The following is a 23699-nucleotide window of genomic DNA, read 5'->3' on the forward strand; positions in this document are numbered from 1 at the left end:
TACACTTAACATTATAAAAACACAACCAAAAAACAAGAAGCGAACGTTTTCGGCTGTCATATAGGCTACAGCTCTTTTTAAGCCTACAAGAAAAATATTTTAAAAGAAATACTAAAGAATCATACAGCATCACAGCAAAAAATATGTGATACTGATGCTGTGATACTGTATGACTTTTTAGCATTTCTTTTAAAATATTTTTCTTATAGGCTTGAAAAGCGCTGTATGACTAGCCGAAAACGTTCGCTTATTGTTTTTGTTTTTATAATGTTAAATGTAGTGTTGTTGCTGAGTTATGTCTGTTTATTGTAAAACAAGTTACACATTATGGGATGTGATAAGTTAGGCTATGAGTTATCAGCTTTTCCATTATTTGTTTGTTTGTTGGAATCTTTACTGACAAAGCCTTTACTGACAAAGCCTCGGACTGACAAAGCCTTGATAGGTTATTCCTGGTAGTTTCGCATACTTGAGGCTTTTGACGCAGGGCCGGTTACTGAGATTAACAGAGTGAAATTTTCGATTGTTGAAGTGTTGTTGCCGGGGAATTATTTCATCCATTAGGTGCTGCTGAATGGAGAGCAGTTCTTAGAATGCGTTGCTCAAGCGCACACCCCGAGAGTCGAACCAGAGAAGCCTCACTTATCTTAATTGTTACTATTTTTACAGCAATAAGTGTTGATAAAAATGAAAGCTAGCATTTTCTTCGCGATTTTGTCTTTTTCGATTTTTGCTTTTGCATCCTCCATTGGAGAATCAGATGAAGTCTATTTGGCTGTGAAACGTGTCCCTAATGATGCAGTCATCACCCAAGGACGCCCTGGGAAGCAGGGTGTGGCTGGACCTATCGGACCTGTTGGAGCAAAAGGAGAAAAAGGAGATGTTGGAAGATGCGTTTGTGATCTATCTGAAGTGATGGAGCTAAAACAACAAATTCAAGCACTCAGAAGTAAAGATAATAATCTTTTATCTAATAGTGGCCTTATTGTGTATTATTAAACTTATGAGATAATACAAAATGAGCAGAAGCGTGCAGTAGGCTGCCGTTAATGGGTACTTGTGGGCCTGTTCCAGAATGATATTAGGGGCCCGTAACCTGTCAAAAGACGGGGAAACTTGAAAAACGATCTCGTATTCTTTGGATAAAGTGTGTTTTTCTTAAATGTGCTTCGATTCGGGGACCAAAAATCTTATTGGTACCAGGCCCAAATCATCTTTCATCCGCCATGTCAGTAGCATTGACCAGGAGTTTCAGAGAGCACTTTCAGACCAGGGCCCAAGATAATTCTATGGACGTGGGAACTTTCCAGAAAAGAGAAGAACAAAAAACACCACACAGACTATTCTTTGGTGTTCTATTGTTTTTTTTAACCGTGTCTTGTTTGGTGGTCCCGGGATTTCCATTGGCATCGGGTCCAAATCGTTTATTCAATGGCCCTGCTCATCATCGAAAACACGGAGATCTTCCGCTTCATTTGATAGAACTTAAATGGTAGAGTCACGTTGTGTTCTGCAGTTTGATCCTCACAATTGATTCCTTAAATGTTTGTTGTTATCTCGTTGATTGTGATCCTTTATTTCACTTGCTGTTTTGTATTCACTGGTCCAAAGATGCAGCTAAATAACACAATAAAGGCTTGTTGCAGTGCCGGTCTTAGGGTATTTCGGGCCCTGTGCGGAATATGCTTTGCGGGCCCCAATGGCAATCAGTGGTGCCGAGGTTAGTTGAGGATTGGGGGAGACAAATCAAAATTTTATCAAATTTTAGAAAATTTTGAACATTGGGGGGGGGGGGGGGTGCATACTTTTATATACAATTTTAGTGGTTCTGGTATTAGATTTGTTAAACTACAAGATTTGCTGTTTGCTGCAAGATTAAAAAACAAGCAAAGAAAAATTGGTACCTCCAGCGGGATTCGAACCTTCCAATAAATACTTATGACCTTCCTTCCAATAAATACTTAGTTTTTCTAAAAACAACAACAGAATTTATAGGCTACTTTTCTTCTTGCCCTCTCCTTCACTAGAATCACTACACTTAGTGCGCTATAGGACAAAGTCACTAGTCAGGCGACTGAAAACAATCGAAGCTACAAAAGAACATCTGTAAATTTATGACAAAAATGCTAACTTTCAAACACATCACAAGAACTTGTTACAACCGAATTGCGTCTTGCGGTAGTGCGCATTTAAAATACATTAGCACTGTCATTTATGCTGATGTCATTAAGAATATTTTCGTGAATGTTGCAAACAATGCTAACATTTAACCTTTCCTGTCCCAAAGTATTTCTCAGTCAGGTTTTCAATATACGAAGATTGGAAAACGACCTCTCATAAGCAGCAGAGCTTACCGGGCAAAAAGAGGATCTTAATCAGCTGGAGTAGGCCTATTTGAGAATAGAGAAATTTTTCCAACTCGGACAATGCCTGGTAAGCTCTTTAAGCATCGCACAGAGATTTTGTTCCTGTTGCCTTGCTAAATGAATCAATTTGATAACTCATCGATTGTCTATTCAGCTCTGGATAATTTTTGACCATTTCAGGAACTATATAAGCCGGTCTTGAAAATTCGTGCAAGTTTCTTTATATTTTGCCGAATCGGAATTCAGGCTACATTCAAACCGTTCGGTCAGTTCACACATAACTCTGTCCATGAACTGATTGCAAAGTATTTTATAACTTAATGCAGTTGAGTGTCTGCAGTAGCTGCCATCGAGCCTCCACCCATTCTTTCAGGGACTCTTCTTTGCCGTGGTGCTTGCAAAGGCGTGATAAAATTAGCAGCAAATTTTTCCGGAAGTGAAACTGCATTTTTGTAATTATTGTTCTCAAACTCCAAATCACGATATTTCTCTCGAGTGATTTTCACGGTCTGAAACAGCTCTTCGCAAGAGTCAATGTCAAGCTTTTCTCCTTGCAACGTGATACTAAATTGCTCTATAAGTGCCAAAGGCTTCAAAATCAGCACCAGTCCCAAATACGTTTCTGCAGTTTCTTCATTACTGTAGTGCCGTGGCCAGTGGCCTGGTCCAACTCGTCCTTAATACCTTCAATGAAGGTCCTTCATTGTCTATCGTCAAATCCAAGACAATTTAGAACTGTGATCAAGCATCAATAAAAGAAAAACAACAGCAATTCGAGATGCTTGCAAACAACTAAATCGAAGTACAACTTCATAGCAACTAATTTTTTCTGAATTATTGTGGGGGATGCTGCCAAAATATTGGGGGGATATATCCCCCCCATCCCCCTACTTCGGCACCACTGATGATAATGATCCAATTCAGTAGCGTAGCTAGGTATTTTGAAAGGAGAGGAGGATTTTGACGGCCGACGGACGACACAAAGCGGCGGGGGGTTTGAGGAGCCTCCCCACAAATTTTTGAAAAATTGCTTTGAATTTGGTGCATTCTGAGAGCTTGTTCAACAAAAATTTGTGTATGAATATTATATGTGATTTCCCTAACCACGAATATTTAGTGAAATAACCCGAAACACGAATTTCAAAATAAACAGGCTAATGTTTGTTTAAACTCAAAAAGTGAAATGGCACAGGTAAGAAATTGCTATCACTATTTCTGCACTAAAAATTAGACCTAAATCGCTTTTCAGATTTTAACAATCAGCAAATGTTTGACCTAGGCCCAAAAACCTTTCTCAAATCAAATTGAAAACTTTCTGACCGTCTGCACTTTAGAACTTTGCTGTAAATTCTCTTCTAGTGAGCCTAGAATGACCAGTGAAACATCAATGGAATTGGGAAGTAATAGGCTACTCTAACGCCATGTGACAAATAAAAGTTCAAAACAGCAACCGCTAGATGGAGATAGTAAGTTTTTCGGTTTGGGAAATTTTAAGATTGCGCAAGACAACCATGCCATTGGCATATCGAGTTTGATCTGGTCATGGAAAAGGTAAGGAAGTGTAATGAAGAGTACCTTTTGCCTATAGGATGCAGATATAATTCTGGTATATGCATTGGAGAATGTAGAAACTTATCTAAACATGTATATTAAGTTATACAGGCTAGTGTGGGAGTGTTCAGAGCCGGAGGCAAATTTACAAATGTCTGAATGTTGCAAGCTGGTGTAAATTCGTTAGCAAGAGAGGTAGGCGAGTGGTTACTGGTTAGCTTTTTCAAATTTGGCATGCAAGACCTGACTTCACATCTATGGTTGTTTAAGCCTGATAGAGTTATAGTTAGTTTGATAGAGTTTTAGCCACGCAGAGCGAATCAAGATATTTGAAGATCTTTTCAGTATTGTTTTCGTGTTTCTTCTGCTGTGTTGTTGATTATAATTTGATTAAAAAACGTCGTATGTCGACTACCGGTATTGTGTTTCCAAGTCTTTAAAATGTCTGGATTGATATTTCTGCACTAAATAAATAAGAATTAGAAAAATTGCGGATCCCATGGTAATTCATTTTGTCCTATGGACCAACATCGTTTTTGGGATCCATTACGCTCAGGTTTGGTGTTTTTTTTTTCAGATGAAACTATCTGAAAATAATAATCAGTAGGTATGCAGGAGCTAACCATGTCAAATGTAATTAAATTTATTCCAAAATAAATATGCTATTGAAAGATTTGTAGTATCCACGAATTTCCCCAACTGTGCAATTACGGATTAGGGATTTTTCCCTAAACCGCAAAATCCTTGCTCTCAATCACGATTTTCGTCGGTATGTTTAAAGTTGTTGTAGTTTTCCGCTGAAATTATTTTTTTCTAAAGTAGACGCAAGTAGCTAGAAGCGATTACCACCAAAAATATATATATTCAGATTTAAAGAGTGGATGAAGAAAAATATTTCGTGTTTATGAAAAAAATTCGTGGTTAGGAAAATCACTAATAACTTACTGTAAAATAGTTCTGTCCGGTGGCATAGCAAAAGGATAAGATCATGTTTTCTTTGGCATTTTTCGGATTACTGCATTCTACTGCATTTTCTGAGTAAATTGCGGCCCCCCTAATTTGCTGGCCCTGTGCGATCGTACGGTTTGCACATCCCAAAGACCGGCACTGCTTGTTGTCAATAACAATAAGTTTTGCAGCATTTTAGCCTATTCTTCATCTCAGCTTCATTACATAAGTATAATTTAACTTAAGCGTTTATAACACTAAATATTTCGTTTCTCAGATCAGCTTTTACCAGAGGAAGGTTGGTTTGCACCTGGAAATGGTTACCAATATCTGGTGACGCAATCCAGACAAAACTGGCAGGACAGTCGAACACTGTGTCAAAGCATGGAAGGAGATCTAGCAACGTTTGGAGTGCGAAATTATGATACACGATTGTAAGAGTAGAAATAAATACACTTTATAAGCTAAAGAGTTTAATGTGAACTATTGGTTTCAATGCAAAGGCTTTTGCAATGGAATTAGTAGGCTAAATGATGTCGAGGTTAATTCAGATATAGAAGATTACAACCTCCAGAAGAAAGCTAAATTACCACATGCAGTGGCGTACGCAGGGGGGGGGCCATTGGGCCATGGCCCCCCCCCCCCCCTTAAAAATGTTTTAGTAGTTAACGACGTAGATTAAGGCATTTAATATGTTTTGCATTGCTCTGTCAAAGCAATTACTGTAACAATGTTGTTTTATAGACTAAGCCAATACGAAATACATGGCCCAATCCACCTACCCCACCCCAGGTATGCCAATGTAGCATAGTGTTCTGTAAGCCTATTAGGCTATAGTGATTAGTGAGAGAGAAATGGATAAAGTCTGAACTAAAACCATACTGGGATATCATGAAGACGTCTGGGATATCAATGGCCAGTGGCATAGCCAAAGGGGGGGGGGGTGGGCTTTGGGGGTTACAACCCCACTTTGGCACGCGTGTGACGTCACGATATTGAGAATGATGCTTTCAGTTTCTTTATGCTTGGGAATGATGGTTTCAGTCTAAAAAAAACTTGCCTAATTTTAAACAAAACTGCATTAAAGAGCGACTTTTGCCAATACCAAACATCTCAGCCAGGAATTAACAACAAGAAAACATAGAGACTTATAGCTTTATTTCCGAAAAATGCCGAAGAAAACATGATCTTATCCTTTTGCTATGCCACCTGACAGAACCATTTTACAGGAATATTCATACCCACATTTTTGTTGAAAATGCTCTCAGAATGCACCAAATTCAAAGTAATTTTTCAAAATTTTCTGGGGGAGGCCCCCCAGACCCCCCGCCGCTGGGTGTCGTCTTAAGCGAAAACGCCGTCGAGCTTCGCCCGCCGGTCGTCAAAACCCCCCTTTCAAAATTCCTGGCTACGCTACTCTCAATGGCCCCCCCCTTGAGAAAATCCTGCGTACGCCACTGACCACATGCTTCTCTTAGTTTATCTTCCTAAATCTCCAGGCCTCATTAAGAACTACGGTTCGACATCGACATGTTGTAGTTTAGTCTACGGCACTAGGAAAATTGCCCGTCGGATAATTGCCCGTGTGAGAATATTGTCAGCTAGAAAACTGGCCGTGTGGGAACATTTCCGTCGAGAAAATTGCCAGTCGGAAAATTTCCCGTCTTTGAGGAAGAAATAGCTGCGAAAAAGTCCAGCTGTGAGTCTGTATTGAACCATTGTTCCTCTAATACAGCGTTTCTTAACCTTTTCTGACTCTAGCACTCGTGTAAACAGGCCAGATCAGTCTAGCACCCCCTCCCTATTGTTGACAAGCGACTATTCCTGTGCCGACCAAAAGTTTAGTAGAGGCCGAAATTTTGACGCCTTCAGATCGTTGGCGATATATTTTGTATTAAAGTCTCTTGTTGTTTAACAAATTGTGCAGTTGTTTTAACGAAGTTGATTCAGGATTTGGTATTTGACTTTCATTTACCAACAGAAATTCAATTATAATCATACGTAAGTGAATCAATTCTCTTAAAACAACAGCACAGTTTGTTAGACGACAAAAAAATACAAAAATACCGCCAGCGATAAAAAAGCATGTCAAAATTTCGGCGCCGCCATTAAACTTTGGCCTGCACCATTGAAAGGAAAGCGATGAACAAATTGATCATTTTGTTTATTCTTCAAATCGACTGTCGTCATTGGTGACAAAAGAAATAGGAAAACCCGAGAATAGTGAAAGAACATGGACAAACTTAAGCATAGGCTACTTAAGTTACCCAGCTGGGTAACTAGTTACACATGTATCAATGGGATTTCTGTTGTTGCTTATGTGTGACCAATTTCTCTATTCGAGGCTTCGTGTTGGTCAAAGCCACTCTCATATCGTGGAGCAACCAATGTTGAAGGCGATTCCTTTGTTTTTATTTGGAGCATGGTGGAAAACGCCATTTCACACAGGTAAGTAATCAGAAATGGAACGATCAATTCCAGTGTTGCTCGTGCCAATGCAGGATATGCTGTCAACTGATCACACCAGAAATCAGCAAGCGGAAGGACGAAATTTTGTCCAACAACTCTGATTCACCTGCATGTCAATCAACTTCTCCTTTAGTCTATTATCATCACTCATGTCTGCCAAGAAGGGCTGCTGTATCCACTCGGTATACGAGTGATTTGTGGGAATGTATTTTGCCATGGTGGTTTCTAGAAGCGAGAGGTGAGCAACAATATTATAACAAACCACCCACCAGATAAGTTCGTTCAATCTACTCAGGATCAATTTGCGTACTTGACTGGAAGATGACTACAATAACAGAAAATCAGGTTGGCTACTTCGAAACAGCAATCATTGGTATGACAACTGCTGATACTGGCAGAAAGATGAAAAAATACAGAAAAGTAAAATGGCAATTTTTTGATATTATACCGCATGCATTTAGCACCCCCTACAGTCTATTCCAGCACCCCCAAGGGGTGCTAGCACTCCAGGTTAAGAAACGCTGCTCTAATAGTTTAAACTTAGCACCCAGCTGTGATAAAAGGCGTGATAAATTTTAATCTGCAAATGCCAAACTAAATGAAAAAATGCTTCTGGGGAATATAAATATCAACTCCCTATCTCATACCTACAAACGTATACAGCTTTACACTGAGTTCTGAGGACAGTCTTTTTTCAGATTCCGCTATTGTTTCAAATTTTGTCACCCCAAAATGGTGACCGTTATAAAAAGTGAGCGAGAAAAAGACATTCTTGTAGATGAATTGCAATTTATGTAGGCTATCATCCAGGGATGGAGGAACCATTTTAAAAGTAGGTGGGCCCAAAGGCGTAGCAGTCAAAGTTAATCAAACTTCTGGGGGGCGAAGCCCCCCAGACCCCCCATAACATTGCTGCATACCTAATACTTCAAATCGCTTATACATCGTGTTTTCATGATTTCCTTTTGTGCCAACCAGCAAAAAATTTCCGTTTTTGGGTCCGATTTGGCCAAACAAATTACAAAATTATTAAATTGCTCTATAGCGCTGTACAAAATATGGCGATGTATACACAAATAAAAAGGCAATATACACACACAGTTATAATACCAACCTGGGAGAAATAATCTGCAGCATTATACAGTAGGCCTACGTGCATGCACTGCATAGTATGTATATAATGATATCATTGTTTTAACCTGGAGAACAATTAGATTGATTTATAGATTACTCCACCAATCACACGCAACCACACTCACACGTGCTTCCCATCAACAGTGGGCTCAACAGAAAAGTTTGAAGATTAGATTTCATCATTGAGCTATCAAAGATAACACAGCAAACAAAACTTTTTTTTAAAGGCACGGCATGTGTGAGTCATTTTAGGGTATTTCGAGGCCCCTGATTCCGAAAGTGCACTTTTTTCGAATTGGCTGTAGTTTTTAAGCTAGCTTACAGCAAAAACATTTTTTTTTGCAATTTTGAGCCCCTATAACTTAGATTTAACATCGTGTCGTTTATTACATAGACAAAACTGAAAGTAATCCTAGGCACATTTCTGAGTTGTATAAACGCCATTTGAAATCAATCACCTTAATATATTATTTTGTTGACTTCAACAATATCAGACTTACTAACTAAGCTACTAAGTACAAATAAAATACATAGGCTACATTGTTTTGCTTAACAAACTAGACGAATAAGCAAAACAAAGCCATCGAGGAACAAACGCAATTCTTTATTATGGTAGGCTTACTATAGGCCTACTGAGCAACACCCATCAAGGTACGAAGGCCATTTGTATCAATAAAGTAGCTGCTTAAAATTTTATCTTTGTTACAGAAGAATGTGGCCTAATCTTGGTTCGAAATTCAATTCCTGGTAGTTTCGAAAATTCGAAAAACTAAGTGCATTTTTGGAATCAGGGGCCCTGAAATAGCCTACTCTAAAATGACTCTCACCTTTTGTGTCAAAATTTTTTTGTTGGCTTCTGTAATCAAACTAGTGTGTATCAAATGAGAGAAGAGCTTTTTTTTGGAACTCCTTCTCTAATTTGCCGTTTTCACTACTTTTTCAAAGAAATTTGGCTTTCAAAAGTGGGTGGGCCAGGCCCACCCAGAAAATAAAGTAGGTGGGTCCAGGCCCACGAGGCCCACGTGGTTCCTCCATCCCTGCTATCATCGGAATAGGACGAATAAAGGTGGCACTACGATTTATTGGGAGTGCAGTGAAAGAAAATCTGCAAGTTGCAAAACAAGATTACACACGAACTCGCATATTGATAATATTCAAATTTTAAAGAAAGTCAATGAACATAGGCTACACATTCATCAGGTAAAGATATTGTGGAAGCAAAACAAGCTTTGAAAGATGAGGTAGTTTAGTTTCTTCTCACCAATCATGTCGTGCCTTTGTTTCTGAGTGTGTTTCATCTCTAGACGAATATGCACTTTCCCAAATTCCAAATTTAAATCACATGAGTAGAAATGTTAGGAATTAGGAAGTAGGCTAATGTTAGGATTGTTAGAAATGTTAGGAAGTATGCTATCTCTGTCATGGTTACATACTTTGTTTTTCAACCGAAGGACTAGAAAACGGCTTTCTAGACCGCAGTGGTTCCCAACCTGGGGTCCGTGATTACCTTGATGAATTTTGGAAAAAAAACGAAAAGCAATCTTTTTACTTTCATTTCTCTCTTTGAATGCAAATGTGTCAAGCTCAAGCCCGCGAGAATAAACTGTACCGGTATGCATTAAAATAAATCTATGCTGCTGCCTACAGTGCGTAGCCTACATTGACGGTTGACCTTGAACAGCTTAAACTACACCTGTCATCTATCACAAGTAGTAGATATGTAGGCTACCGGTAAGCATATAGGTGAATGCTTCCTTAGATCTTGTTACAGCTCTTGTTACAATAAACACTAAACATCGAAATTGCCTGTGTAAGATTGAAAACGTGTAACAGAAGAGATGAAAGCAGATGTCGTTGTGACAGAAGTGGTTAAGCTAACATTCTGTATACATAGATCAAGCACTACAGTTGCTTCTCAAAGGTCTTCTTTATTGATTACCCAGCATACAAGTCGATGTCATCAGATAGCCGAGACAAAAACAGGTCACGCCAAGTTGTGTCAATTTGAAAAGGAAGGAAAAGGAACGAATCTTGCCACGCTAGTCCTTTTATCACGAAAATATTCATCCGCTCGAGTGCTGCCAGGCCCAATGCTATTGAATTAATAAAACTTGAAACAGTTGAATTATGCTAATAATATTAAAACTTGAAAGTAGGCTAAACAGTAGAATTATGAGAACGTTGGATTGCACTGCAGAATATTGGTTGATGACGAATACGAGACAGCAGTCGATACATACGTTGGCCCCAGTCAAAACGACATTGAAACATAGGAGAGATGTCGTGAATGACGAAAACAGTAAGTTATGATTGAGGGTTAGAAACTGAAATTGAATACTGGGGCGCAAGGTAGCCATTTTAACAAGTCGAAATTCTGCCACTGAAATTGATTAGAATGAAACCGCCAACCAATCACAAGCTACGGTTTAAGTGACGTAAAAAATGGCGAAAAGAAGATGATAAAAAGGAAATTAAGTGATGGATTTTTTGTCAGCTGGTTGGCTTAGGGGTTAAGGTTAGGGCTAGAAAGTAGTCATTTCATTGACGCGGGTTCGATTCCCACTACTGCTATTGCTCTTTTTCTTCTGTAATTACCAAATAAAGTTCAAAACAAGCATTAACTCTCTGGATGAGTGCGAGAAGGATCACAATTGGACGGTAGCCTCTTATAACATGTTCTGATTGGTTGGCGGTTGCATTCTAATCAATTTCAGTGGCAGAATTTCGACTTGTTAAAGTGGCTTCCGGGGCGCAACTGTAAAATCAGCCATGAGAGAAAAAAATTTACAAGCGTTTTTTTTAGAGAAAAATTAAGCATATATACAAACAGGTAAGCGTCCATGGCTGTCCATGTCCTGCCTCCGAAGAGATAGGACCTGACACCCATGGAAGCAAACCAGAAAGGTAAAAAAAATGTATATAGCCTAACGTTGCGCGCTCGGTTGTACGAGACAGGATGTTCTAAAGTCATACTTTTAGTTCGAGTATTTTGATGAGGGAGGACGAGACAGCAGTTGATGTGGAAGTTCGATGACATATGATGAGCACGATAGCAGGTGATAAGCAGTTCAGTTAGTAGTCCATTGATGGATGACGAGCACGACAGCTGTTGAGTTGTGAGTCCGTTGATGTGTGCCGAATATGACACGAAAGAGGCCAGCTTGTATAATTGCAAGCTGTGTGACGATGCAGCCATTGCATGTCGAAAGTGGAGCAAATAGCGGCACTGGTTTGGTTGACGTCGCGGTGTGCTTCTGACGTAGAGAAGGCTTGAAACGTCGCGGTGTGCTTCTGACGCAGAGAAGGCTTGAAACGTCGCGGTGTGCTTCTGACGCAGAGAAGGCTTGAATGATGAACGATGCAGCAATTGCACGTCGAAGGTGTGTCGCAGGGAGTAGCGACAGATATGAGGTTGACCATATTGGTTGCGTCGGCGGTGTGCTTCTGACGTGGAGAAGGCTTGAAACGTCGCGGTGTGCTTCTGACGCAGAGAAGGCTTGAATGATGAACGATGCAGCAATTGCACGTCGAAGGTGTGTCGCAGGGAGTAGCGACAGATATGGGGTTGACCATATTGGTTGGGTCGCCGGCTGTGTATAGCCGTATTGAAAGTCATCTCCGTGGAGGCATCTCGTGGTGAGGTATGTCATGAGGGACTGTTCAACTCAGTGCAAGTCGTGGAGAACATGGGATGCTGTGGTGCCATGTTGAAGTGGTCTCATCAGTGAGCTTGTCGTGACATCATCGTGGTGCTGTATTGAAGTCCCTTGAAGTCGCGCATCAAGTCTCGCAGCAACCGTGTTGATGGGCGCGTCTGAAATAAAATTGAGACAGAGTAGCGACCGCTAAAAAAATGACACATAAGCAGTTCAGACACTTTACAAAAAAAATGGCGATACATGTAGGCACACAAGTTATTAAATTGGCAAGGCAATGCCGGCTGATGATAGGTAGGAAACGAGACAAGAAACTATGAGAGTCGTAGTATAGGTACTGAGTAGGCTCAGCACTCATTAAAAAAAAAGCGACAAACACGAGCAGAAAAAAAAATTGTTGCAATGACGTAGCATGACATGGTCATGGCGGCAAATGCCGGCTGAGATAGGATACATTAAAAAAAACTAGCAATAAATGAACATACGTAGCATGACGTGGTCATGGCGGCAACTGCCGGCTGATGATGGGTCACTTTTAAAAAAAGTAGCGACAAATATGAGTACAAAAAGTTGTTGCAACGTCACGTGACTGTGGTTAAACGGGTGACTATAGAATGGAAGAATGGATGCAGTTTTGACGTCTTGTCCAGGACGTAAGCTACTGAAGGGATGCAGTTTTGACGTCTTGCCCAGGACGGTAAATTAGAGTAGAATTCAGTCGTTAGGCATATAGTTGAGTTTGTTGTGGCATAGTATACACAGAAAGTACATGACGTTGTCATGGCGTAAGCTTAGATAGGCCTACTTTTTTAAACCATAGACTTTTTTCTAAGGCTTTTTTAAACTCTTTTAAACCATAAACAAACATAACTAAGCAACAACACTACATTTAACATTATAAAAACAAAAAACAACAAGCGAACGTTTTCGGCTAGTCATATAGCCCTTTTCAAGCCTATAAGAAAAAATACATTATTAAAAGAAATGCTAAAGAATCATATAGTATCACAGCAAAAATATGGTCAAATCTAAACATTTGAGAAACTGCCTCGCTCAAACAAAATGATAACTGAAAATTACACAGCACAACGAGTCAAGTATTTCAGAGGTAAAATTAATTGATTGTTCAGACAAGGACTCAGGCAGATTACGCGAGAAAGACAGAAGCACAAGAGATAGTGGCACAAAACAAAGTAATGCGAAAAGCACAAGACGTGATAATTCAATCAAAAAACTGTTAAAAGGTAAGAAGCTCCACAAGCAAATAAGCAAGCTCCGCAAGCAGATGATGGTAAGTATAACACAAGGTGGCAGTAGGCTTAAGTAAAAGAGTGTACAAAGTGACGTGAGCACAGAGAGCAGGCCTACATGACGTTGTCATGGCGTAAGCTTAGATAGGCCTGCTTAGGCAAAATAAAATACAAAACAGCAACACGAGTTGCGGCAAGATGACGTTAAGTATAACACAAGGTGGCAGTAGGCTTAAGTAAAAAAGTGTACAAAGTGACGTGAGCGCAGAGAGACATCATGACGTGTTATAAACGTTGCAGTTGTTAGGAAATCGATGCATAATGGGGGAGATTGATAATGAGTATGGCTGGCAATTACCTGTAGGCTACGGTACCGTACTAGTTACTTGCGACAAGTTAAAAAAAAAATTTATGCAGTGGATTCTATAGCAACTACAAGGATTAGGTACCATGGAATAGCAATTATTTATAAGTGGTTGAAAATGATTAATACAGGCTGCAGTAGGCTGCTAGATGATTAGAGATATTTTAAAAAAAAATTTTTTTTTTTTGCATGCAGTGGTTTCTGTTGCAACCATAAGGATAAGGTACCTTGAAAATAGAAGTTAGAAACTATGCATATAGACTACAGTAGAAGATAATTACAAAAGTTAAAAAAATTTGCAAAAATGTGGTACATTACCAGGTGGCGTTGATGTCTTTGTTGCAGGTCGTGAGTTCTGAAAATTTACTCGGGGTCACCATTGTAACAGATGTGATGAGGGAAGATGTCATTGTGACAGAAGTGGTTAAGCTAACATTCTGTATACATAGATCAAGCACTACAGTTGCTTCTCAAAGGTCTTCTTTATTGATTACCCAGCATACAAGTCGATGTCATCAGATAGCCGAGACAAAAACAGGTCACGCCAAGTTGTGTCAATTTGAAAAGGAAGGAAAAGGAACGAATCTTGCCACGCTAGTCCTTTTATCACGAAAATATTCATCCGCTCGAGTGCTGCCAGGCCCAATGCTATTGAATTAATAAAACTTGAAACAGTTGAATTATGCTAATAATATTAAAACTTGAAAGTAGGCTAAACAGTAGAATTATGAGAACGTTGGATTGCACTGCAGAATATTGGTTGATGACGAATACGAGACAGCAGTCGATACAAACGTGCCTTTAAACTTTTAAGATTGTACCTTGTGTTTCGCATTTTGCCTTGCGCGTTTTCCATAACCTCTTGGTTGGCCGCTGTTAAATACGCTTTCCTGACAGCGTTGTTTTTTATTCCATTTCGAACCAGCTCAGTGGCCGAGTGGTTTCGCCTTCGGCTCTGGTGCTGATAGATCTGAGATCGATTCCAGGTCGGGTCAAACCGAAGACTTTAAAAACGGTACCGATTGTGTTCTATCTTGCAATTGCATAGCGCAGTGAGAATGAGTCGGGTAATAATGTGATAACATCGTAAACCTGATATAAATGAAAAATGAGCCCTGTCGCTAAAAGACCTTAGCTGTTGTAGAGCGACAATAAATAAAACCATAACATTATTATTATTATTCCATTTCGAGTTCCAATAATAAATTCAATCGTTTTAGTGCCGCAGCTATGTGGGCGTTCACGTTGCTAGTTTATGTTTGAGATTTAAAAAAAGTTATATGTTTGTTCAAAAAATGGAAAGGAGTCTGCGAAACATTACATGGTGTCAGAAGTGTAACATTACATGGTGTACGAAGTGTAACATTACATGGTGTAAGAAGTGGATTCGATGCAAGCAACAAAGACAGAAGTGAACTTCCAACAAGGAAAAGTTGCAGAAAATTTTAAAAAGTGGAGGAGGTCAGGAGGATGGTCGAGTTAACGTTCAAATTTGCAAATTTTTGTGATAGTTGGAATTGGAAAACTAATCAGCGAACGTCTAGCAGCCCATTACACCCGCAGTCAAATGTAGAGAAATGCAGCTACTTGCAGCTGATAAAAGAAATTGATGCCGATGAAGAAGTTACAAAAGAAATTGATGCTGATGGAAAGTTAAATGAAAGTTGACTTGCTTTTGTGTTGTTTGTTGTGAAAGCTTTTAACGTGCTATTTTTGTTTTGCAATATGTTATAATGTATTGTTTTGATTGCAGAAAACAATGTAATCCCCTTATCTTGGTAAAATCATTGCTTGAAAGCAGTAGCGTAGCCAGGAATGTTAAAAGGGGGGGTTTTGACCACCCAGCGGCGGGGGGTCTGGGGGACCTCCTCCAGAAAATTTTGAAAAATTACTTTGAATTTGGTGCATTCTGAGAGCATTTTCAACAAAAATGTGGGTACAAATATTCCTGTAAAATGGTGCTGTCCGGTAGCATAGCAAAAGGATAAGATCATGTTTTCTTCAGCATTTTTTGGAAGTAAAGCTAAGTCTCGGTCTTTTCTTGTTGCTAATTCCTGGCCGAGATGTTTGGTATTGGCAAAACTCGCTCGTTTAACGCAATTTTGTTTAAAATTAAGCAATTTTTTTTAGACTGAAAGCATCATTCTCTATCGTGACGTCACACGCGTGTCAAAGGGGGGGGGGTTGTAACCCCCAAAACCCCCCCTTGGCTACGCCACTGCTTCAAAGACAAATTCATTTTTAGTTAAATTCCACTATAAAAGTAGAATCAACAGCAAAAGTGCTTTGTTTGAGTTAAATGAAATGCTAACAACGAGAGTCGAAAGTATAGGCTACGTGCTATAGCCTAAGTTAACACTTGCTGTTCACCTAAGCTTTTGAAACATAAATTGTGTAGTAAATGTAACCAGGGCCTCTGAGAGAAGTTTTCACCAAGGGTACGAGGAGTCATTCCGGGCCCCCCCTCTCACTCCGGGCCCCCTTCGTCTTGGGTAAAGCGCATGATGTTTGCTTAGGCGCATTGCACACCATACAACATTTTACTGCAGAATTAGACATTTGTGCGATATAATAGTATCAGGCTGCAATAAAACTATTATTTAATTTCAATAGGCTATGGGCAATTCCAAATAGAAAAGGCCTAAGGGCCAATTCCAAATAAAATAAGGCCTACCCTGCCCTGCTGCCAGATAAGATAAGACTGAGCATCATAAAATACAAGTTTAGAGGAACAGAGAATGGGATTGGCCTATTCTAAATTAAATTCTGTTCCTATGCATCTGAATAATGACATAATATAAGGTTTAGGTTAACTTGAAATTGTTCTTACACTACAGAAATGCCAAGCATGGAAAAGAAAGAATATCATAGGTTGTAAATACACACTACACAGTAAGCAACACAGTGCTGATAAAATGAGTAGAAATACCAAAAATTTGAATCAAGTGTGAAACTAGGACAACATTGCTGTGCTACACCAACTGAGAAAAATGACCTGATGTGAATCATGTCTCCTCTTACTTAAATTCAAAAAAAGAAGATGCACCTGTTGAAGACAAAAGCAGAAAAATGCACTTGTATATTAAATAAAATAGCAAAAGATGAAGACCAAAACTCAATATATACAAGACATTCTGCAAGTACAGCTAAACAGTGTAGAAAAACATTTACACTGCACACAATGTAGGTAGGACTTAGGAATGAGTATTGGACAGTAAAGTAATTACTGTACCACATAATGTAACTTAAAACAGAGGTTCTTGAATACAATAATACTATATAATATATATATACTGAATATTGTGATGTTACAACTAACTTCAACACTGGATGGTGATTGGTCAATCTTGAGTGGGACAAGTGGCAAGCAAGTAAAGTTTCTTTGGCCTCTAATCTCTGCATACAGGGGAGCATGTATTTTAGATGCAGACAGTTAAGAGCCGGTCAAATAGGCGCGCACACTGTGGCGTCAGGATATTTAGGTGCGGAGCACTGTGGCGCACGGTCATATAGGTGCTTTCCTAGTAAAGTCTGCACTGCAGGTTATATCAGTTTGGCAGGTAGGGCAATGCTTTTCACACAAAATGTTACATTGAACAGAAAAAATATAGCCTACTGTTTTTTGTGAGTTCAGCATTTATTTGTTGTTAGTCCAGGTTGCGCCGGCGAAGGCTTTATCAATAAATTATTCAAGTTTCCGAACATGACTGAGTTCACTTTTAGTTAAGTCAAATAATAACTCCACCAAACATAAGTAAAAAAAACATACCGTAGCCTATATTCAAGCGGGTGGTAAAAATTTTGGTGTGCAGTGCCTGACTACTGACTACGTATGCAATAATGCAAGTACAGCAAAGAACCCACTAAGTAGCAGGCTCTTTTGTTTGAAAAGGTACATGAGGTGTAAGGATGAAGATTTTTATTAAACAATTAATAAATATGGAAAATGCGCAATTAAACACTGCAAATAATGAAATAACCTACCTAAAAAACACAATGTAGACTTTACTAAGAATAGCACCTAAATGACCGGGCGCCACAATGCTCCGCACCTAAATATCCTGACATCATAGTGTGCGCGGCTATTTGACCGGCGCCTAATTGTCTGTACCTAAAAGATGTGGACTCACATACAGCCAGTAGGCTAGTATTGTACAAAGAGGATAATTTGTACTAGCCTACATAACAGTATAATGTGCTATTACTGTAGAACTCTGATGTAATGGACCAACACTCTGGTCAGTTTTTTTTCTCCAAGGCATTTGGATGTAACAGACTCTTAAATTCATTTTGAAGTAAAACAAGCGTGAAACTACCTTTAAATAGTTTTTAAAAAACACAAAAACACCTGGGCTTTTAAAAAATAATCTGGCGGTTAGGCAATCTCAACCTTGCTTTTGCTACGCTATGACAGGACAGGAGAATAACCAACTTTTATGATTTAATTTAGGGTGCTTTTAACAGAAAATTTTTAACGTAAAGCATTAAATCACCACTTTGGGCCCCTAATTTGCGCACAATGCACTTAGTTACCTTTCTGGGCCCTCTTGCTACATTACGCCCCCCCCCCCCCAGGACTAAATAACAACTTTTATGCTTGAATTTAGTCGTTTAGGATGGTTTTTAACCGAATATTTTTGCGCGTCAACTATAAAATCACAATTCCGGGCCCCCAACAATCACAGGCCTGGGCCCTCAAGGGTACGCCGTACCCTCCGCACCCCCTCTCATAGGCCCTGAATGTAACACCGTTATTTCATGTGTATTTGGCAGTGTACCACTCTTCATAAGTTTAATTTATTAGTGTATCGTTAAATAGTTTTCTTTTTCTTCAGCCAAAGGAAGATGTAATATTGGAAACGTGCCTTTAAACTTTTAATTTATTTGAGAACTTGCCTTTTAAGATTGTACCTTGTGTTTCGCATTTTGCCTTGCGCGTTTTCCATGACCTCTTGATTGGCCGCTGTTAAATACGCTTTCCTGACAGCGTTGTTTTTTATTCCATTTCGGTTTACCAGCTCAGTGGCCGAGTGGTTTCGCCTTCGGCTCTGGTGCTGGTAGATCTGAGATCGATTCCAGGTCGGGTCAAACCGAAGACTTTAAAAACGGTACCGATTGCGTTCTATCCTGCATAGCGCAGTGAGAGTGAGTCGGGTAATAATGTGATAACATCGTAAACCTGATATAAATTGAAAATGAGCCCTGTCGCTAAAAGACCTTAGCTGTTGTAGAGCGACAATAAATAAAACCATAACATTATTATTATTCCATTTCGAACCAGCTCAGTGGCCGAGTGGTTTCGCCTTCGGCTCTGGTGCTGGTAGATCTGAGATCGATTCCAGGTCAGGTCAAACCGAAGACTTTAAAAAACGGTACCGATTGTGTTCTATCTTGCAATTGCATAGCGCAGTGAGAATGAGTCGGGTAATAATGTGATAACATCGTAAACCTGATCAGTGCCAGGTCTTAGGGAATTAGCGAAGCCTGACTGCGTGATCGCCGAAGACGGCACCCAGCGGCGGGGGGTGTGGGGGACCTCCCCCAGAAAATTTTGAAAAATTACTTTGAATTTGAGGCATTCTGAGAGCATGTTCAAAATTTGGGTAGGAATATTAGGCTACTGTAAAATGGTGCTGTTCGGTGGCATGGCAAAAGGATAAGATCATGCATTCTTGGGCATTTTTCGGAAATAAAGCTATGTTGAGTCTAGATGCAACATATTTCGTCCCCTGCAAAATTCGTACCCCGATTTCGTACCCTGAAATCGGAGTAACAAAATCAAATTTCGTCCCCTAAAAAGATCGAGAGAAATTTGAAATGTTTGCGGCAACTCCGATCAGCAACTTCGGCTATGTTGTTTTTTTTTCTCGATCTTTTCAGAGAACGAAATAGGTTGCACCCATTGAGTCTTTCTTGTTGCTAATTCCTTTGTTGAATTCACTTGTTGAATTTTTCCATTGGAAATGACAAAATTACTGCATTTTCTGAGTAAATTGCGGGCCCCCTAATTTGCGGGCCCTGTGCGATCGCACGGTTTGCACACCCCAAAGACCGGCACTGACCTGATATACATGAAAAATGAGCCCTGTCGCTAAAAGACCTTAGCTGTTGTAGAGCAACAATAAATAAAACCATAACATTATTATTATTATTATTCCATTTTGACCAGCTCAGTGGCCGAGTGGTTTCGCCTTCGCCTCTGGTGCTGGTAGATCTGAGATCGATTCCAGGTCGGGTCAAACCAAAGACTTTAAAAACGGTACCGATTGTGTTCCATCCTGCATAGCGCAGTGAGAATGAGTCGGGTAATAATGTGATAACATCGTAAACCTGATATAAATTGAAAATGAGCCCTGTCGCTAAAAGACCTTAGCTGTTGTAGAGCGACAATAAATAAAACCATAACATTATTATTATTCCATTTTGACCAGCTCAGTGGTCGAGTGGTTTCGCCTTCGGCTCTGGTGCTGGTAGATCTGAGATCGATTCCAGGTCGGGTCAAACCGAAGACTTTAAAAACGGTACCGATTGTGTTCTTTCTTGCATAGCGCAGTGAGAATGAGTCGGGTAATAATGTGATAACATCGTAAACCTGATACAAATTAAAAATGAGCCCTGTCGCTAAAAGACCTTAGCTGTTGTAGAGCGACAATAAATAAAACCATAACATTATTATTATTCCATTTTGAGTTCCAATAATAAGTTCAATCGTTTTAGTGCCGCAGCTATGTGGGCGTTTACGTTGCTAGTTTATGTTGAAGTCTGAGTACATGTTGAGATTCAAATAAAGTTATCTGCCTGTCTACGAGAGCTTGTCCGAAATAGTTAGACGTTAAGGGATCCGCGAAACATTACAGCCTGGACGTTGAAGATGACATGCGTGTTGCATTGTCAAAAACTTAACCACAGTTCAGTCGTTTAGTTCAGGAAAGGCAACAACTACAGCCCTCATTAAATTTGCTTACGTTGAAAAAATTTCGGCATGGCACTTTGGGTCACCTTAATATTCAAATACTGCTGACATTTCTTGAACAATTCATTCATTTTCTTATTTGAGCAACTGTTTAACCTGATATTTGCCGCAGGAGTCATAGAGGCAATGCAATATGACACAGTACAGTAGTTGAGTAGCGTACTTATTACAATAGTCTTACAATTACAATACAATAGTATGTTAATTGAGTTTCAGGCAAAATTTAGGTAGGGGCCCGCAGAATTAATAATTTGTCTAAAAGGGTCCGTGACAACAAAACGGTTGAGAACCACTGTTCTAGACAGATTGCGTTGAAGCAGATTGTGTTTAAGTTACTTTTCTTAGCCTTTTCCCTGTTCACGGTGAGCAGAGTGAATCTTTAGGAAGACTCAGTCGCAATAACTGCTGCCGAATATCTTTTCCGTTTCTCCAGAAAGACAGAGCGACTAAATCACGTTACCACCACTAACGTGTCGATTCCGAACTAGAAACTTCCAGCTTTCACTTTCGCAGGTCGATTAACGTAGATTTGAGGCCGCTCACTCAACGGTCACACATCAACTTGACAGGACCACCAGTTTCGTCCAATGGCAAAGCAAGCTAAGACGATTGGAACTGGAGACACGCTGCAGCCTTCATCCGCTTTCACAGACGTTCTTATGATTGACTTCATCCGCTTGTTCCGTCGATGAAGACTTGAATACTTAGACTACGTTTTGTTTGGCTTAAACCTTTCGTCCTTTCTAGCATGGTTGGCCCTCTGGGAGAAGTTATCTCCGCGGTAAAGGTCACCGAGGCACGGAAATTGTCTTACCACGCCAAGATAGCAGTCCGATGAGAGTTAAACTAACAGTAGTTACATGAACTGTGGCTTTCATTGAACGTTTACATTGAAAACATCATTTAATGGGTTTCCTCGTAAATGTCAATCATCAGCGACCTTAGCCTACATCAAAGATACATGAACGTGCATGAGTGGCTTTGCATTGTGTTACCACCGTATAGGCCACGGTTACCACATTTACAAGTTCACTAATGATAACTTGTATTTAGCATCATAGCTAGTTCCATTCGGCACGGTGATGCACCTTGGATTGGTCTGAATGACATCACAACTGAAGGAACCTTCGTGTGGATCGATGGGGTGACTGCAACTCCTGAAAATATCCATTGGGGTCGAGGACAGCCGGACAACGCAGGAAATGGTGAAGATTGTGGGCACTTGTGGGGCGCAAGCGTTAATTACAAATCTAATGATAGGTCTTGTGTGCACTCCATCTACGCTCTGTGCGAGAAGAGACTTGGGTAGAACTTAAATCTAATTTCAAAACCCTTTCATTTAGACATGTTCTGTCGTCTAAATGTTTATTGATATTAATCAAAATGCGTTCTCTGAGGTGTAATTTTTAACATTAAAAACATATGTTTCGATAATGTTAAAAGTTTAAACGGAAGAAAGTAAGCTACTGGTGTTGTACGTTTTAGATTTTGCTCAATTCAATGGCTAAAAAACTTAACGGTTTCGTAAAGTTTGTGACCTTTATGCATAGCTTTTTCGTAGTCATTTGAACTTAATATCGTACAGTGAACAAACGATGGACACCACTTTAATTGTTTTGAACTTGTGTAAGTTACACTGAAGCTCACAGAAAGTACAATAGAATTAAGAAACATTGCTGCATATCCTCATTAAAATACATAATTGCAGCAAACCTAGTTGTTATAACATTACTTTTACGTAGATATTACATCAGATGAATTAACATCTCTTGGTTATAGGAATTTATTTTCGGATTAAGAAAACTTCTTTAAGAGCTTAAACAACTTTACTTACTAATGGAGGTATTGAACCTAGACGCAGGCTCGGTCACCGAGTTTGACAAAGACAAGCTTCTGCTTATTGAAATGTTGTTGATGATGAATTATTTCATCTATTAAGTGCCGCTAAATGGAAAGCAGTCTTTAAAATGCATTGCTCAAGCGCACACCCCGAGAATTAAACCAGCGCCGCTTGATCGTGAGGTTTATTCACTTACAAAGTTGGTAATTTAATCGAGTGAGCTACCGGGCAGACTGTTTGTAAATACTTGCCAATCAGATTTTGAGAACGCACAAAGCCTATGAAAGAACAGTCATAAGCCGCTGTCTCAGTGATTCTCAACCTTTTTTGATATGTTTACTCTTTGCTTATGTTGGAGCTGTTTATTCACCTTCTTTTACTTAGTAAAGGCAGCAAAAAGAAAAATTTTCTTCAATAAAAATATGTGTCTAGATTAATGCTCTTCAGCAGGAATTCTGTGAAACCTTAAGTTTCTGAATCCGTCGCTGGACGCAGTATGGAGTAGTTCTGTGCAAACCTGACCTACTGATGAGAACTATCGTGTAATAGAAAATGATATTCATTGAGCAAGTCTATCGCAAGAGCGGAATCGAAAGTTTTGTAATGATGGGACGACTTCTTGATCCGGGATGTTCATGTCTGAAAAAACTTAAAATTTTAGAAACATGAACTAATGAGGATTTCGTAAATTTAGTGAAAACAATAGACGATCGGTCAATGTGGAGAACCATGGAAGCTAAAACACCTTAACTGGGCAGGGTCGATGATGACGTTGAGATTATAAATGGTTTTCTAAGTACAGCTGCAGCTTCCGCCTAATTATGCAACGTAACCTACTCGCTTATTTAATAAGCGTGAAAGGTCATGATAAAATTAAACAGAAATTACTTTGAAAGAATCCTGCGGGACAGCTGGCAGCCAAGTCACCCAGTTGACTACCCTGTTGGCTTGGGTATGAACCTTGACCTATAAGCACAAGGAGCAAGGGAAAGATCTACAGTATTAATGAGCTTGTAAAAAGAAAAAGTGATTGATCACAAGACCAATACACAACATAATAAATAGAAAAATTGCTGATGAAAAGGCAATTCAAAAAATGTGAACACCTTTAAATAAGACTACATAGCCTACTTAAAAATGACGTAACT

At 39.5% G+C, this 23699-nt stretch overlaps 1 protein-coding gene across 1 annotated transcript; it reads left to right on the plus strand.

The window, feature by feature from the left end:
* The first annotated feature begins 673 nt into the window (after positions 1-673).
* Positions 674-22385, plus strand: LOC145787835 (C-type lectin mannose-binding isoform-like). Its single transcript, XM_082599671.1, has 3 exons — positions 674-949; positions 5143-5299; positions 21765-22385. The coding sequence occupies exons 1-3, from the start codon at positions 688-690 to the stop codon at positions 22018-22020; spliced, it is 675 nt and encodes a 224-aa protein (XP_082455797.1). The 5' UTR covers positions 674-687; the 3' UTR covers positions 22021-22385.
* The last annotated feature ends 1314 nt before the right edge of the window (positions 22386-23699 follow it).

Source organism: Aplidium turbinatum, chromosome 18, assembly GCF_918807975.1.
Source record: "Aplidium turbinatum chromosome 18, kaAplTurb1.1, whole genome shotgun sequence".
Taxonomy (NCBI): Eukaryota; Metazoa; Chordata; class Ascidiacea; order Aplousobranchia; family Polyclinidae; genus Aplidium; species Aplidium turbinatum.

Excerpts from the sequence above, each read along its gene's own strand:
- LOC145787835 (XM_082599671.1), top strand. The coding sequence starts at position 688 with ATGAAAGCTAGCATTTTCTTCGCGATTTTGTCTTTTTCGATTTTTGCT. Across the intron at positions 950-5,142 it reads ACAAATTCAAGCACTCAGAA|ATCAGCTTTTACCAGAGGAA; the intron begins GTAAAGATAATA and ends TTCGTTTCTCAG. Across the intron at positions 5,300-21,764 it reads CGAAATTATGATACACGATT|CATCATAGCTAGTTCCATTC; the intron begins GTAAGAGTAGAA and ends ACTTGTATTTAG.